The sequence below is a fragment of the Rhagoletis zephyria genome, unplaced genomic scaffold (assembly GCF_001687245.7).
Source record: "Rhagoletis zephyria isolate East Lansing unplaced genomic scaffold, Rhagoletis_zephyria_1.1 Rzeph_scaffold_00858, whole genome shotgun sequence".
NCBI classification, from domain to species: Eukaryota; Metazoa; Arthropoda; class Insecta; order Diptera; family Tephritidae; genus Rhagoletis; species Rhagoletis zephyria.
This window is the reverse complement of record NW_016157942.1, coordinates 158,372-171,295: the sequence shown is the minus strand read 5'-3', so window position 1 is coordinate 171,295 and position 12,924 is coordinate 158,372. Positions and strand designations below refer to the sequence as shown.

The window sequence follows — 12,924 nt, the reverse complement described above, 5'->3', positions numbered from 1 at the left end:
TCCACGTAAAATACACTTATGCAATATAATGTACTTAGTTATAAATTTTAAATATTAAGGTACACCGATGAAGTAAATTTATAAAAAAAAACATCCAATGGCTGTACTCAAACATTAACTATTGTAAAAATACCAAAATAAATTAACACAAAACTGTTGAAGTAAATAAATAAGAAATGTTAGGATTACATGCAAAGAAATAAAGTATATTTTGTAATGCTAGATTGGTAGATTAAATTAATAGAATTATACCATGTTCGGACCGATATTGAAAACATGTTTTCGTTGCTATAACTGGTTTTCGACCTAAAACTTGTGTTTTCGTCCATGTAAAATCTGTCAAACGAAAACCAGTTTTCGCTGAAAACTACTTGAAAACTCACGTTCCACTCATTCCAATCGGTGTCTTCACTAGTATTTTAGATATATTTATCGAAGTGGAAGTCATATTTTATCATATTTAATACGCTAGTTGGGATTTATTGTCAATTGGCTGGCCAAATTAAAATATGAACATAAGAAAAAGGTTGCTAATGAAAGAAAGATATTTTGATTTTGTTTACTCATAGCAAAATTGTAAACAAAGGATGACAGAAATGTATACGAAAACACTAACAGCGGTGCGAACAGCTTTCAGCCCACAATCCCTAAACTCGTTTTCAAAGTGTTTTCGTTGTTCTCTCTCTTGATAATGCATCTCATTCCTCCACATCTATTGCCATCGCCTCTTGGAGAAATAGATTATTGTAAGCCTGATCACCTTACAATAATCTTTCCAAAGGAGACAAGAATTCATTCGCTACACGACTTTTAGACCCGCCGGTTCAACCCTTGTGAAATAAAGTTAAAGTAAATACAACATATAAAAAAAAGTAATTTATTTTAAGCACAGGTAGTAACGCGAGTGTAAAGTAGCTAAAAGTAGTAGTGATTATTGCTGGAATTCGCGTCGGTTTAATAATCTTGCAGTGCTACCATTCTATTGGTATTGCTACGACGAAGCGCCGGTAAAGTTAAAAGGAGGAACAACTAATTGGACGAGGGAATCGTACATTTTTCTGCGCTCCGACTGTGCGCAAGTAAGGGCCATACAATTTTGTAACGTAACAACAGCGTTTTGGAACTCCACTTCCTATGAGTAAGCGGCTCCAGACCGAGGAGCATCAGTGTGGGTGAGTTCACAATCAACAGTACGAGCTTTACAACGATATGGACATAATGCAGCGAATTAAAATACAGCGGCCCTGCTGGCTTGGCCATGTCGTTCGAATGGACACCGATGCTCCAGCTCTGAAAGTATTCAACTCGGAACCCGCTGGTGGTAGCAGAGGAAGAGTAATGCCCCCACTGCGATGGAAAGATCAGGTGGAGAAGGATTTGTCTTCACTTGGCTTTCCAATTCGCGTCAGTTGGCACAGAAGAGAAACGACTGGTGTGCTTTGCTGAACTCGGCCAAAATCACTTAGGCGATTACAGCGCCAAATTAGAAGAAGAAGAAGAAGAAGAAGAAGAGATATTAAATTTGATATTTTATGTCTTTTTGTTAAATTGGAAATATCTCCATTCCAAAAGAACGTTCGAGGAGAACAAACGATCATGTCAGAACCAATTTTAGATATTAAAACATCGCACATTGCAATATATAGCGCGGTTTGTTTAAATATACGTTGTTTTCTTTAGTATTTTTTCTATTAAAAAATTAATAAACGTATATGTTTCCTCAGCGCTTCTTTCAAAATAGCTGGTGAAAAAATCCTTTGAAAATTCCAGCAAAATCTCCCTTTTAGTTGCACTCGTGATACCTACTTTCCTCCCAAAAAAGTTTTTCCCTTTTTCGAACATTGTTCAGAATATGAGGAAAGAGAGAAGAGAAAAATTCTCTACGGAATTTATATTCAGAATAAGAAGTGAGAAATTTCCTAAGGAATTTGTATTCTGAATTGCGCTGTATTTCAACGCATTGAGGCTAAATATATCTTTCGAAAGGTATCCAAAGAAGACTTTAAATCTCCAAAACGCTTCTTTGAGAAAGTAAATGAGCCTTATTTTCATATTTAGCGCCCCTAAATAAGTGCAAAAGAACCCTTTTTAGCAAAGTCGTTTTTTCGCGTAAACTGGTGTAATTAATGAATTCGTAATGCATCTATTTTTATGTTTTCTTTTTACGAATTTTAAGCTCAGAATGTTTGTTTAAAATGAAACCAGTATGGCTGAATTCCAAAACGTCAGTTGCATTGCATATGTACAAAGTCTAATGTTCCATAACGCCGAACTACAATTGGTCCAAAACGCATCCGAAAAGTTATCGAAACGCATCGCGAGAGTAATCAGCGCATCAGAAGCAAAGTTGAAGCTTCCTTTGTGTTTGGTTGCGATTGGTGTTTTGAAAATGGAAAATTACGAAAGGGTTTGCATTGTTATATTGAATATTTAAAATATGCAATGTATATGGTTGCAATATTTCGCAACTCTGCATATATGCCTATGTCTGTGTACCTAAACAAATAAAATTTGGAAATTCCTTTTTAAATAAATAAAAAAAAATGTTAAATCGATGAATAATGAAACTAGCCCTTTTCTTAGCTCTAAAATTTCTTTATTTCGCCCTTTATAGCCCTTTTTCTGGAGATTCTAACCCTAAATGGATAATTATTTCTGCCAACACTGCTTAATTGACAAATAAACTGGACTCCCTCTATAGTATGCAGTATGGTTTTGACGGCAATTGCTACTTTTTTTCGCCTGGGTGCTTTGGTTTGTTGCAGGACGTCGATTGGTGCAGTTCACCGCAAATAACGCATACACTTGGGAGAGTACAATAAGTACGAGAGTGTGTCCGAACTCTTAGCAATTTGTACACTGAACTGGGACTTTTGTCTTTAGCGGTTCTTCTATTGATATTTTGCGGTGTAAGAGATAGTGAAGGATGGACTTCACCCTTTTTGAGTGGCTTTGAGTGGGGTTGAAGCTCAATACTCATTGTGGCACTTTGTTCTTGCTCTGTATATTAAACACAGGTTTTATTGCGAAACTAATTTCTTCAATGATTCTTCAAAGATTCAATGCCTTTTAAGACAACCACAAGGCCTTTGCCAATTTTAAATTGATACGCGTTGTACTCTTTTGGTATTCCTGCGTATGAAGCCGATCGTTGAGAATGCTTTTGATACTATGAAGTCGACATAAGTATGGTGTAAAAGTTAATTTTGAATCCAAGATTACACCCAGGTCCTTACTCGTATTGTTTTGGCACAATTTTGTATGGTTTATTTCGTAATCAACATTGATTGGTATCGTCTTTTTAGTGTAAGAAACGACACAAGACTTTGCAATATTCAAGTGTAAGTGGATAACTATACACCGTGAATATAGACTTCCTAAATCTGCCTGCAGCTTCAAACAAACGCTTGTATGTCGAATTTTCGGGTAAAGCTTTATATCATCCGCAAACAGTAAACATTTTGCAAAATTACATACGTAGGCAAATCATTAATGAATATTAAAAACAAGTAAAAAAGTCATAAGTTCGGGCGGAGCCGAACATTATATACCCGGCGCAAGTATTAATTATAGTTTTTTCACCTTTTCGAAAAATACCGCTACATGGTAAGCAGGGGTAATTCTACTCCTATTTCAAACATCTTCCATAAACTTATATAGTTATATGTGGACGGTATCACGCCTATTTTCCAAAATTCCATAGTAATGTTACTTCTTTTTAGGGGATTGTTGTTAGTATAAATTTTGTTTAAATTTGCGTCCTTAAATTTCAAAATATAGGAGTTTCAAGCATTTCTGCAATTTACCATTATAGTTGCGTTTCAGCTTCACGATTTGCAGGTTTTTACAGGACGAAAAATAAGAATATTATAAATTTTTGCTCACTTATGATTACTTGTGTATACCTAGGTAACCGCTGCACATACCGGTATTTTGATAATCTAGGCGGCCAAAAGTCAATTTTGTAAAATGAATTAATTGATTTTAATAATGAATAAATTTGAAAGAGAACACAATAGAGTATTCACTCCACCCCCTCTCGCGCGTTTTCGTCGCGTGCGCTACCGCCTTATTGGCAGTCAAAAGTTCATTGCTTATCACACTACACATATCTCGTTCGGCGTTCGGCAAACAACAAATTTTAAAAAAAGTAAAGTTAACTTATTAAAGTTATATGTCTCGTTTTAATGATGGAAATTGAAGCTTCAGGTATGTTTTTTCCAAATTTAATAAATATTTTATAGATTTTGTTCATTAATAACGTAATTTATCGAATTCTGTATAAGGAGAAATAGTGCATTTTTTACACATATTTTTTTTTATTTGTTAAGCTGAAAGTTATACTTCCAAGTCCGTCCAAGCTTGAATTTTTTTTTCAGATTGTGTACATATGCTTTGAGATGTAGAATAAAGTAGAATTAGCCGCAGAAAACCGCAGATTAATTAATTGTGGAATTTCAAAAGTTTCATTGTACATTTTTTTTTAAAAGCGTTTTCTATACTTGTTATTTTTTGGTTTGTTTAAGGTTCTCAAGGCACTTCAGGGGTTCGAAATGTGACTCGAAAATACCTATTCGACCGCATGCAATCTCAGAATTCACCAAATTTGGACGAAAAATTAAACTCTTTACAACAGGAGCTTTTGTCAAGTGAAAAATACTCTGACGAACAGATATCAGCTCTTAAGCACAATTTTTCACATTTTAAATCACAAATCAAGAAAAAGTGGCTGCAAGTACATAAAAAGGAAGATGTTTTCCTATCAAAGTACAAGTCTTGGTTGGAAGGAGGTTTTGAATTAACTGTTGCAGCAAAACCGAAACGATGTGGCCGTCCTCAGAAACATTTTAGTGACTCAGGTGAAAGATCTAAAAGACGCAAAACTGCAGAACTCAGGTCTACAGTAAAGGACAAAGACTTCATTATGCATGCTGCTTCAGTAGAGTTAATCAAAAGTGGAAAGAGAGATGCTTCTAAAGTATTAAAAGACATTCAAAACTCTCCGACACGTGCGACAAAATACAAAAAGGCATTTGCAAACACTGGGAAAAAAGAAAGATTAATTATTGGTTATTGATTGAATTAAATATTTTTATTTTTATATATATTTTTTTGGTTCAAATAATGTATTTTGTTTGACACCTTCTGTGGTATTGCATTAACTTTCCATGAAACTTGGCATTTGATAAATAAATAATTAAAACATTAATAATGATGTCTATTTTATATAATTTAACCTATAAATACCCAAAAAAAATTTCATTTTCTATTTATTCTAGTACAAAATGGTTGTGCCTTTTAAGATACCACGGTCATTTAAGGGTTAATAATATAATAGTTTAATAAAAAAAGTCCATTGTCTGAATGATGATGAATAAAAGTATTAAAGACTATAAAAAACGTTAAAATAGTTTTGGCCGCCTAGATTATCAAAATACCGGTATGTGCGCTGCATCAATTTCTTCCAAACTTGGCACAGTTGTTGGCCTTGGTACAGCATACCAAATGGCCGAAAATTTTTAAAATCGGACAATAACCACGCCCACATCTCATATAACGGTAATTTAGAGAAATACGAAATCTTCGATAAATCAGTAAATATTAAAGCTAATTTATTCAAAATTGATGCTTGTAACAATTCTTTACCAAGAAATACGTTTATGATAAAATTTTGGAAAATGGGCGTGGCACCGCCCACTTATGATCACATATATGCATCTCGGTAACCGTTCTACCAATTTGTACCAAATTCGGTATGGTTATTGTGCTTGCCACATAAAAGCAAAACGTTGAAAACTATTGAAATTGGACTAAAATTATGACGCTTTTCATATAATGTGTAAATTTCAGATATTTCGAAATTTAAGGACACTAGTTTACTCAAAATTGATACTAACAACAAGCCCTTAAAAAAAAGTAACATTATTATGGAACTTTGTAGCGGCGATTTCGGAAAGGTGAAAAAACTATATTTAATACTTGCGCCGGGTATTTAATGTCCGGCTCCACCCGAACTTAGACTTTTTTACTTGTTTATGTATACATTTGTCTATACCTATCTCGAATCGCTTTGCCTGTTACAAACAACCGTCATGTGAACAAAGTTGTGCAAAAGTGCGCTCGGGTATAATAATAAGGGTCCACATTGCGTATCTTGGGGTATGCCTGACCAAGCGTCGATCAATGCAGCAGACTTACAAGAATCTATTTTCACGAAAAGTCTCGTTCCGGAAAGAAAGCTGGAGAAAAACTTTAGAAGGTTACCTTTTATCCTAAAAGCTGAAAGTTTGTTTAAAAGGATGGCGTGATTTACTTTATCGAACGCTTTTGAAAAAAGTTTTGATTATTCTATTAGATCTGCTAGATTTGGACATGTTGATTTAGATGGTACAAAAGCGTGTTGATATTCTGCAATTTGCGCGCTAATGCCGTTGAACAACTTATCCTTTAGTATGTGTACATATATTGCTGCGGTTGCCTGTTTCATGAATAGGACTGATCGAGCAAAGCTTCCAAGTATCAAAGAAGATACGCATTTGTTAAATATTATAGTCACAGGCTTAGCAATAAAAGAGGAACTAAACTTGAGAAATAACGGTGAGAAACCTTCATGGTCCGCTATTGGATTGTTCTTAAGCATGGAAATTGCATATTTTACGTCGTCTTCGGAAATGATGAAACTTTCAAATGTTTCGATCGGCGACTCTTCATAAGTGTGCTGAAAAGTGTGTATGAATTTCTCATAAACAGTTTGGAAGAACTTGGCAAACAAATCGCAAGAGTCAACTGCATTATCTGCTTTGGCGTTTTCATAATATAGGGTGACCGGAAATCCATTTGTTTTTCTCCTGGTATTAAAGTAATGCCTAAAACTAGATTGATTTGATTTTAAATTTAATTCTACTTGGAACATGTATTGTTTGAGTAGAAACTTATGAAAGCAATCGTAATCTATTCTTAGTTGAATGAATTTCCGATGGTCAACTTCGCATTTTGTTGTAGTATATTTTTTTAAGCTTCGCGTTTGGCATTTTTTAAGTGACAAAGTTTTGCATTAAACCATGGTAGCTTGTTATGACGAGGAACTTTACGATGTGATACAAATGTAGTGATCTCAGATGCTAATTTTTCGCAAAGAATTTGTAAGACAGAGAAGGGTCCTCGAAAGTGTTGAAAAAAGTCCAATTCGTATTTTCAATAAATTTATTGATGGCGGATATGGCTGTTTAGACACACTAAACACTCAAAAATGAAATCGACTTTTACGAAGAGTTTAATAATATGCAGCGTGTTTTATTTAATTATAATTACAAAATTTATGCGAGTACGGCGAAGGTAAGAAAGTACTAGCCACTGCAAAATTTAAAACCAAGAAGTAAAAAATAGAAACAGAAAACGTTCTGCAGCAGCGACGGCTGCTTATATACGAAAAATACCATTAGGGATAGTGTTGTTGTATGCGGTGCAGAAAAACTGTGCTTTGAGCTTTCATATAAATATACATAAGAACTTAACTAAAACAATTATGACATACAATATTCATGTGCAAATACAAAAACTCCAATTGTTAAATAGGTACGGTAAATGAAAGTTTCGCAAGCAATCTGATAGGGTGACCAGCCACATGCGGTGACCATGCGTACTCTCAAACATCCTGCCTGGCTAAACCCTCACAGTTCAGGGTCTGGTTCTGGGGCTTCGACAAGACGGCACATCTTTTGACCCGGCCGTGGGCACCTGTGTTTGATGAAGACTTCCTCGGGTGATTTCTTTTCGCTATTGTACTCCACAGTGACCGTGCGAACTAGACCGTCGCTTCCTGGGTGCACGTCGATGATGCGACCGATGCGCCAATAGGTAGGGGGCAAATTTTCATTCCGAATAAGAACAATGTCACCTACCTACAGATTTGGAGAAGACCTGGTCCACTTGTTCCGCGCTTGTAAAGAGGATAGATACTCGCTTCCAAAAATGCTCGAACATTCGCTGCAACTGTTGCCTATATAGTCGATTTTCAGGAACTTTAGGAAGAGGGGCTTCTCGTCTAGCATTGAGTTGGCGACCGATAAGGAAATCAGCCGGCGAGACAGCCATCTGGATCATCACGAAGCGGGACAAGTGGACGCGAATAAAGTACCGCCTCAATGCTGACGAGCAACGTACTGAGCTGATTAAATCGTAAAATCTGTCGGCCAATCGTGCGGTACAAATGCTTTTTCGCGGAGCGTACTGCAGCTTCCCAAAGCCCTCCGTGATGTGGTGCGGCAGGGATAATAAACTTCCAGCTGGTGCCACTAGCTGCAATGTGCTGCCTTGATTTTTCGCGGAGCGTACTACAGCTTCCCAAAGCCCTCCGTGATGTGGTGCGGCAGGGGTAATAAACTTCCAGCAGGTGCCACTAGCTGCAATGTGCTGCCTTGATTTTTCGCGGAGCGTACTACAGCTTCCCAAAGCCCTCCGTGATGTGGTGCGGCAGGGGTAATAAACTTCCAGCAGGTGCCACTAGCTGCAATGTGCTGCCTTGATTTTTCGCGGAGCGTACTACAGCTTCCCAAAGCCCTCCGTGATGTGGTGCGGCAGGGGTAATAAACTTCCAGCAGGTGCCACTAGCTGCAATGTGCTGCCTTGATTTTTCGCGGAGCGTACTACAGCTTCCCAAAGCCCTCCGTGATGTGGTGCGGCAGGGGTAATAAACTTCCAGCAGGTGCCACTAGCTGCAATGTGCTGCCTTGCTCGGTCATTGGTCCATTCTTCCAAGTCTTCTTTCACCTGCCGGTTAGCGCCCACAAATTGCGTACCGTTGTCGCTGTACATAACCGAGCTTATGCCCCGCCGGCTGATGAAGCGGTCAAAGATATTAATGAAAGACTGGGTAGACAAGTCTTCGGCTAGTTCAATGTATACGGCCTTAGTGGCCATACAAACAAAGATAGCCGCATAGCACTTTGTTGTTGTGGGCGATCTCCTGCCGACAACACGCAAGTTAAAAGGGCCGCAGTAATCCAGGCCAGTATGAGTAAAGGGTGGAGATACCAACACACGAGATTTTGGTAGAGATGCCATCTGCTGTTGTTGGGTAGTCTTTTGATACCGGCGACATACAACGCACCTATGAATGTAGGACTTAACCAAGGTACGGCTGTGAATTATCCAATATTTGCGTCGCAGGAACTGTAGCATTTCCTGTATGCCACCATGCTTTGTATATGCGCATCATGGATGAGCAAGGTTGCCAATGCGCTGTCTCGCGTGAGGATTATAGGGTGCCGTTGTTCAAATCTAAAATCAGCATTGGTGAGTCGGCCACCTACTCGTAGAATGCCTCCTTCATCCAGGAACGGATTGAGGGGTAGTAATTTACTTGAAGCGTCTAGTCTGGAACGAGACTTAAGTGCATTAATGTCGGATATAAATGCGTTACCTTGCGATTGCCGAATATGCAATTCAAGTGCCCACTCCTTCTCTTCAGCTGTGACAACCTCGTCCCTTCGAGTACTTTTAAAGCGTGGAATCATCCGTCGGATACGCGAGTTGTATTCAGCAGTCTTGTCAACCGACTAAATATGTGCACCAAAGGAATCCGATGGTCCTTGGATGTCGTCATAAGAAACGATGATATGACGTGAACGCTTAGAGGAGCCCTGATTGGTCGAGCTTCGTCCCCGAAAACTCGTTGTTGCTCGGTAGACATAGCTGGTAGTTCTGATGCGACTGCATCAATTGAATGAATGATGGCTGGTCCTGTCCACCACAGCGTGTTGTTTTCTAGTATGGCTGGGGTGATGCCATGGCTGGCGCAGTATGCGGGGTTGAATTCCGACCGGACATGTCTCCACGCACTGATATCTGAATTCTTTTGAATGTACGCTACACGGTTAGACACATACTGCTTAAAAGCAGATGCAGGTTTACTAATCCAATTGGGGACAATAGTGGAGTCGCTCCACAATGTGTAAGCGGCGCCGTCAAGATGCAATGCTCGACGAACACTATTGATTGTAACGGTAAACAGTTGCGCTCCACACAGTTCCAAGCGGGGAATTGTCTGCTTCTTAAGAGGTGCCACCGTGGTTTTCTCGGCGACGAGTGTCACCCTTGAGTCTCCGCTTCCATCTATACATCGCATGTAAATTGCGGCTGCATATGCGTTTGTGCTCGCATCACAGAATCCATGAAGACTGACCGCCGCGCTGCATGTAATACCAAGCCATCGCGGTATACGGACTCTCTCCAAATCCGGAAGATTGTTTCGAAACGCCAACCAAGTATCACGAGGTTCGGCTGGTAATGGTGCGTCCCAATCCAACTGAGCCTGCTAAAGCTTCTGGATGAACATCTTTGCTAACACGATAACTGGCGCAAGCATGCCAGTTGGGTCATACAGCCGGGCTGTGTCTCTCAAAACTGCACGTTTAGTAATAGGCAACTCATTATCACATAACTTCGTCTTGAAGAACAAGTTGTCGGTAACTGGGTTCCAGTGTAGCCCCAGTACTTTCGTGTCATGATCGCCCAAATTGATTGCCAAATCTGCTACGGAAGAGCCGCATATTGNTGTTGCTAGGGCCCGTGAACAGTTAGAATTCCACTTGTCTAACACAAATCCACCTAGTTGAAGGATGGTGCTAATAACATCTTGTGCTCGGATGACGGCCATATCTGTAGTATCGACGCTATCCAAATAATCGTCGACATAAAAACACTTAAGTATGATGTTGCGCGCTGTGGATGCCCGGTTGCCGTCGATGATGGCTTCAGCGTTATCAAGTGCGCATTGTATTAGCGCGCGAATTGGATTGTATAGGCTGCATGCCATACCATAAGTCACCGTTTTGAGCTGGTAAATATGCAGTGTTTCGTTAGGCGACTCTCTCCACAGGATTTGTGGCCATTTACGATGTCTCGGGTCAACCCACACCCGGAAAAACATTTTCCTTCACTGCTAATGCTCTAAATGAATTGCGCACGCAATCAACAATATGGCATAACAATTTCTGCGACTCATGTTTATGATTGGGCAAGTCGAGTAAGCGTTGGACATGCGTTTCCGACAGTATGCGAGGGTTATCGAAGCGACGCCTAAGTGCTGCCCACACCTCTTCGTATCCGCTTATATACAAGCCGCCTATTAGGGGAACGTTATCTGATTTCACGTACTGGCGGAGCTTGCCAAGCTTGTGTGTTGGATCTAGGTCTGTGCGATTATGACCAGGGTCTCCAACATATCTTTGAAGACCAACAAGTTCGCTGGTGATCCATCGAATATGGGTATTGAGATCGGATCCAGCCTGTTATCTGCAGCATGATTTAGCGAAGAGGCTACTTCTGGAACCTTTTGTTCATTTGCCATCTTGCGTCTTAGTGAAATGCAAATGTTGTTGTATATTTGCTCTGTTGTCGTGATCGTCGATTTCTTCTCCCCGAGCTACGGTGACCAATGCCAAGTGGTTTTCCACGAACCGATTGTAATGCTGGAGCGACGTAGACAGCAGCTGGTCGACCTCGATGCGATCGGGATGCTACATCCATGGCCTCTACCTGGGTCCAACTCCGCTGGAGCGATGTTCGCGCAGACGTGCGCAAATTTAGCGCGGCCATAAGAAGTCAAAATACTCGTAAATCTAACCGGAACCGTAAGACCTTCCTCACAGGGGGCACCAAAAATGTTTAGATATGAACACGGCTAAACATTCAAAAATGAAATCGACTTTTATGAAGAGTTTAATAATATGCAGCGTGTTTTATTTAATTATGATTACAAAATGTATGCGAGTATGGCGAAGGTAAGAAAGTACCAGCCAATGCAAAATTTAAAACCAAGAATTAACAAATAGAAACAGAAAACGTTCTGCAGCAGCGACGGCTGCTTATATACGAAAAATACCATTAGGGGTAGTGTTGTTGTATGCGGTACAGAAAAACTGTGCTTTGAGCTTACATAAGAACTTAACTAAAACAATTATGACAAACAATAATCATGTGCAAATACAAAAACTCCAATTGTTAAACAGGTACGGTAGATGACAGTTTCGCAAGCAATCTAATAAGGTGACCAGTTTCACTAATAGTGCTTTATGATGAAACGTATTTTCTAAAATCCTCGAGGAACATTCTTCTCAAGATGCATTTAGTTCAGCTGAAGAAAAAACTAAATCAAGTATTTTATTTAAACTATTGGTAACAAAATTTTTTTGATAAAAATCATAAGACAATAAATTGCTTATAAATTGTAAGTCAATGTCGGATTTTAAGTTTGAAGGTACTAAAATATTTCCATCAGAAAGCCACGAAATATTACTCAAGTTAAAGTTGCCGAGGTAAATAGTTTCTTTTAATTTATCATATACAGAGTTTAGATTATCTAAATGCATACTATAAATTTCTATATTACTATTCGGCGGTATATAAGACAGCAAAAAATCAATAACTTTATTTGCAGAGAATGTTACTTTAACACAAATTTATTCAATCTGATTATCAAAAAGATTTAAAGAAACACTATCACTCATCCTCTTCTAAGCCAGAAGCAGTTGGACAGCGATCCAGGCGAAAGACTTGATAATAAGCAGGGGACGGATTTTTAGGACCTAAAGACCTATAAAAATGGCAAAATAAAATAACGGAATAGGCTGGAAAAGGCAAAATAAAATAGCGAAAAAGGCAGGAAAAGGCACTAGGTATTGCAAAAAAGGCAAAACAAAATAGCGAAAAAGGCGGGAAAAGGCACTACGTATTGCAAAAAAAGCAAAATAAGGCACTAAAAAAGACAGAAAATACGAAGAACAATCAAAAAATACATTTATTTTAGAAATGTTTATATTACAAGTAAAAAGAGAAAAACTATGAACTGGTTTCATTATATGATACATTTTTACTTTGAATCTTTTATTATTTTATCCTTTCGAGTTTCTAACTGATAAAACT

General features: G+C 38.6%; 2 protein-coding genes across 2 annotated transcripts; one reads left to right on the top strand and one right to left on the bottom strand.

Annotated features, from left to right (window-relative positions):
• The first annotated feature begins 4,023 nt into the window (after positions 1-4,023).
• LOC108361823 (uncharacterized) lies at positions 4,024-5,239 on the top strand. Its single transcript, XM_017614588.1, has 2 exons — positions 4,024-4,209; positions 4,527-5,239. The coding sequence occupies exons 1-2, from the start codon at positions 4,188-4,190 to the stop codon at positions 5,075-5,077; spliced, it is 573 nt and encodes a 190-aa protein (XP_017470077.1). The 5' UTR covers positions 4,024-4,187; the 3' UTR covers positions 5,078-5,239.
• A 5,076-nt stretch (positions 5,240-10,315) lies between these two features.
• Positions 10,316-10,816, bottom strand: LOC108361821 (uncharacterized). The gene has a single exon (XM_017614587.1). The coding sequence runs from the start codon at positions 10,814-10,816 to the stop codon at positions 10,316-10,318; it is 501 nt and encodes a 166-aa protein (XP_017470076.1).
• Between the last annotated feature and the right edge of the window lie 2,108 nt (positions 10,817-12,924).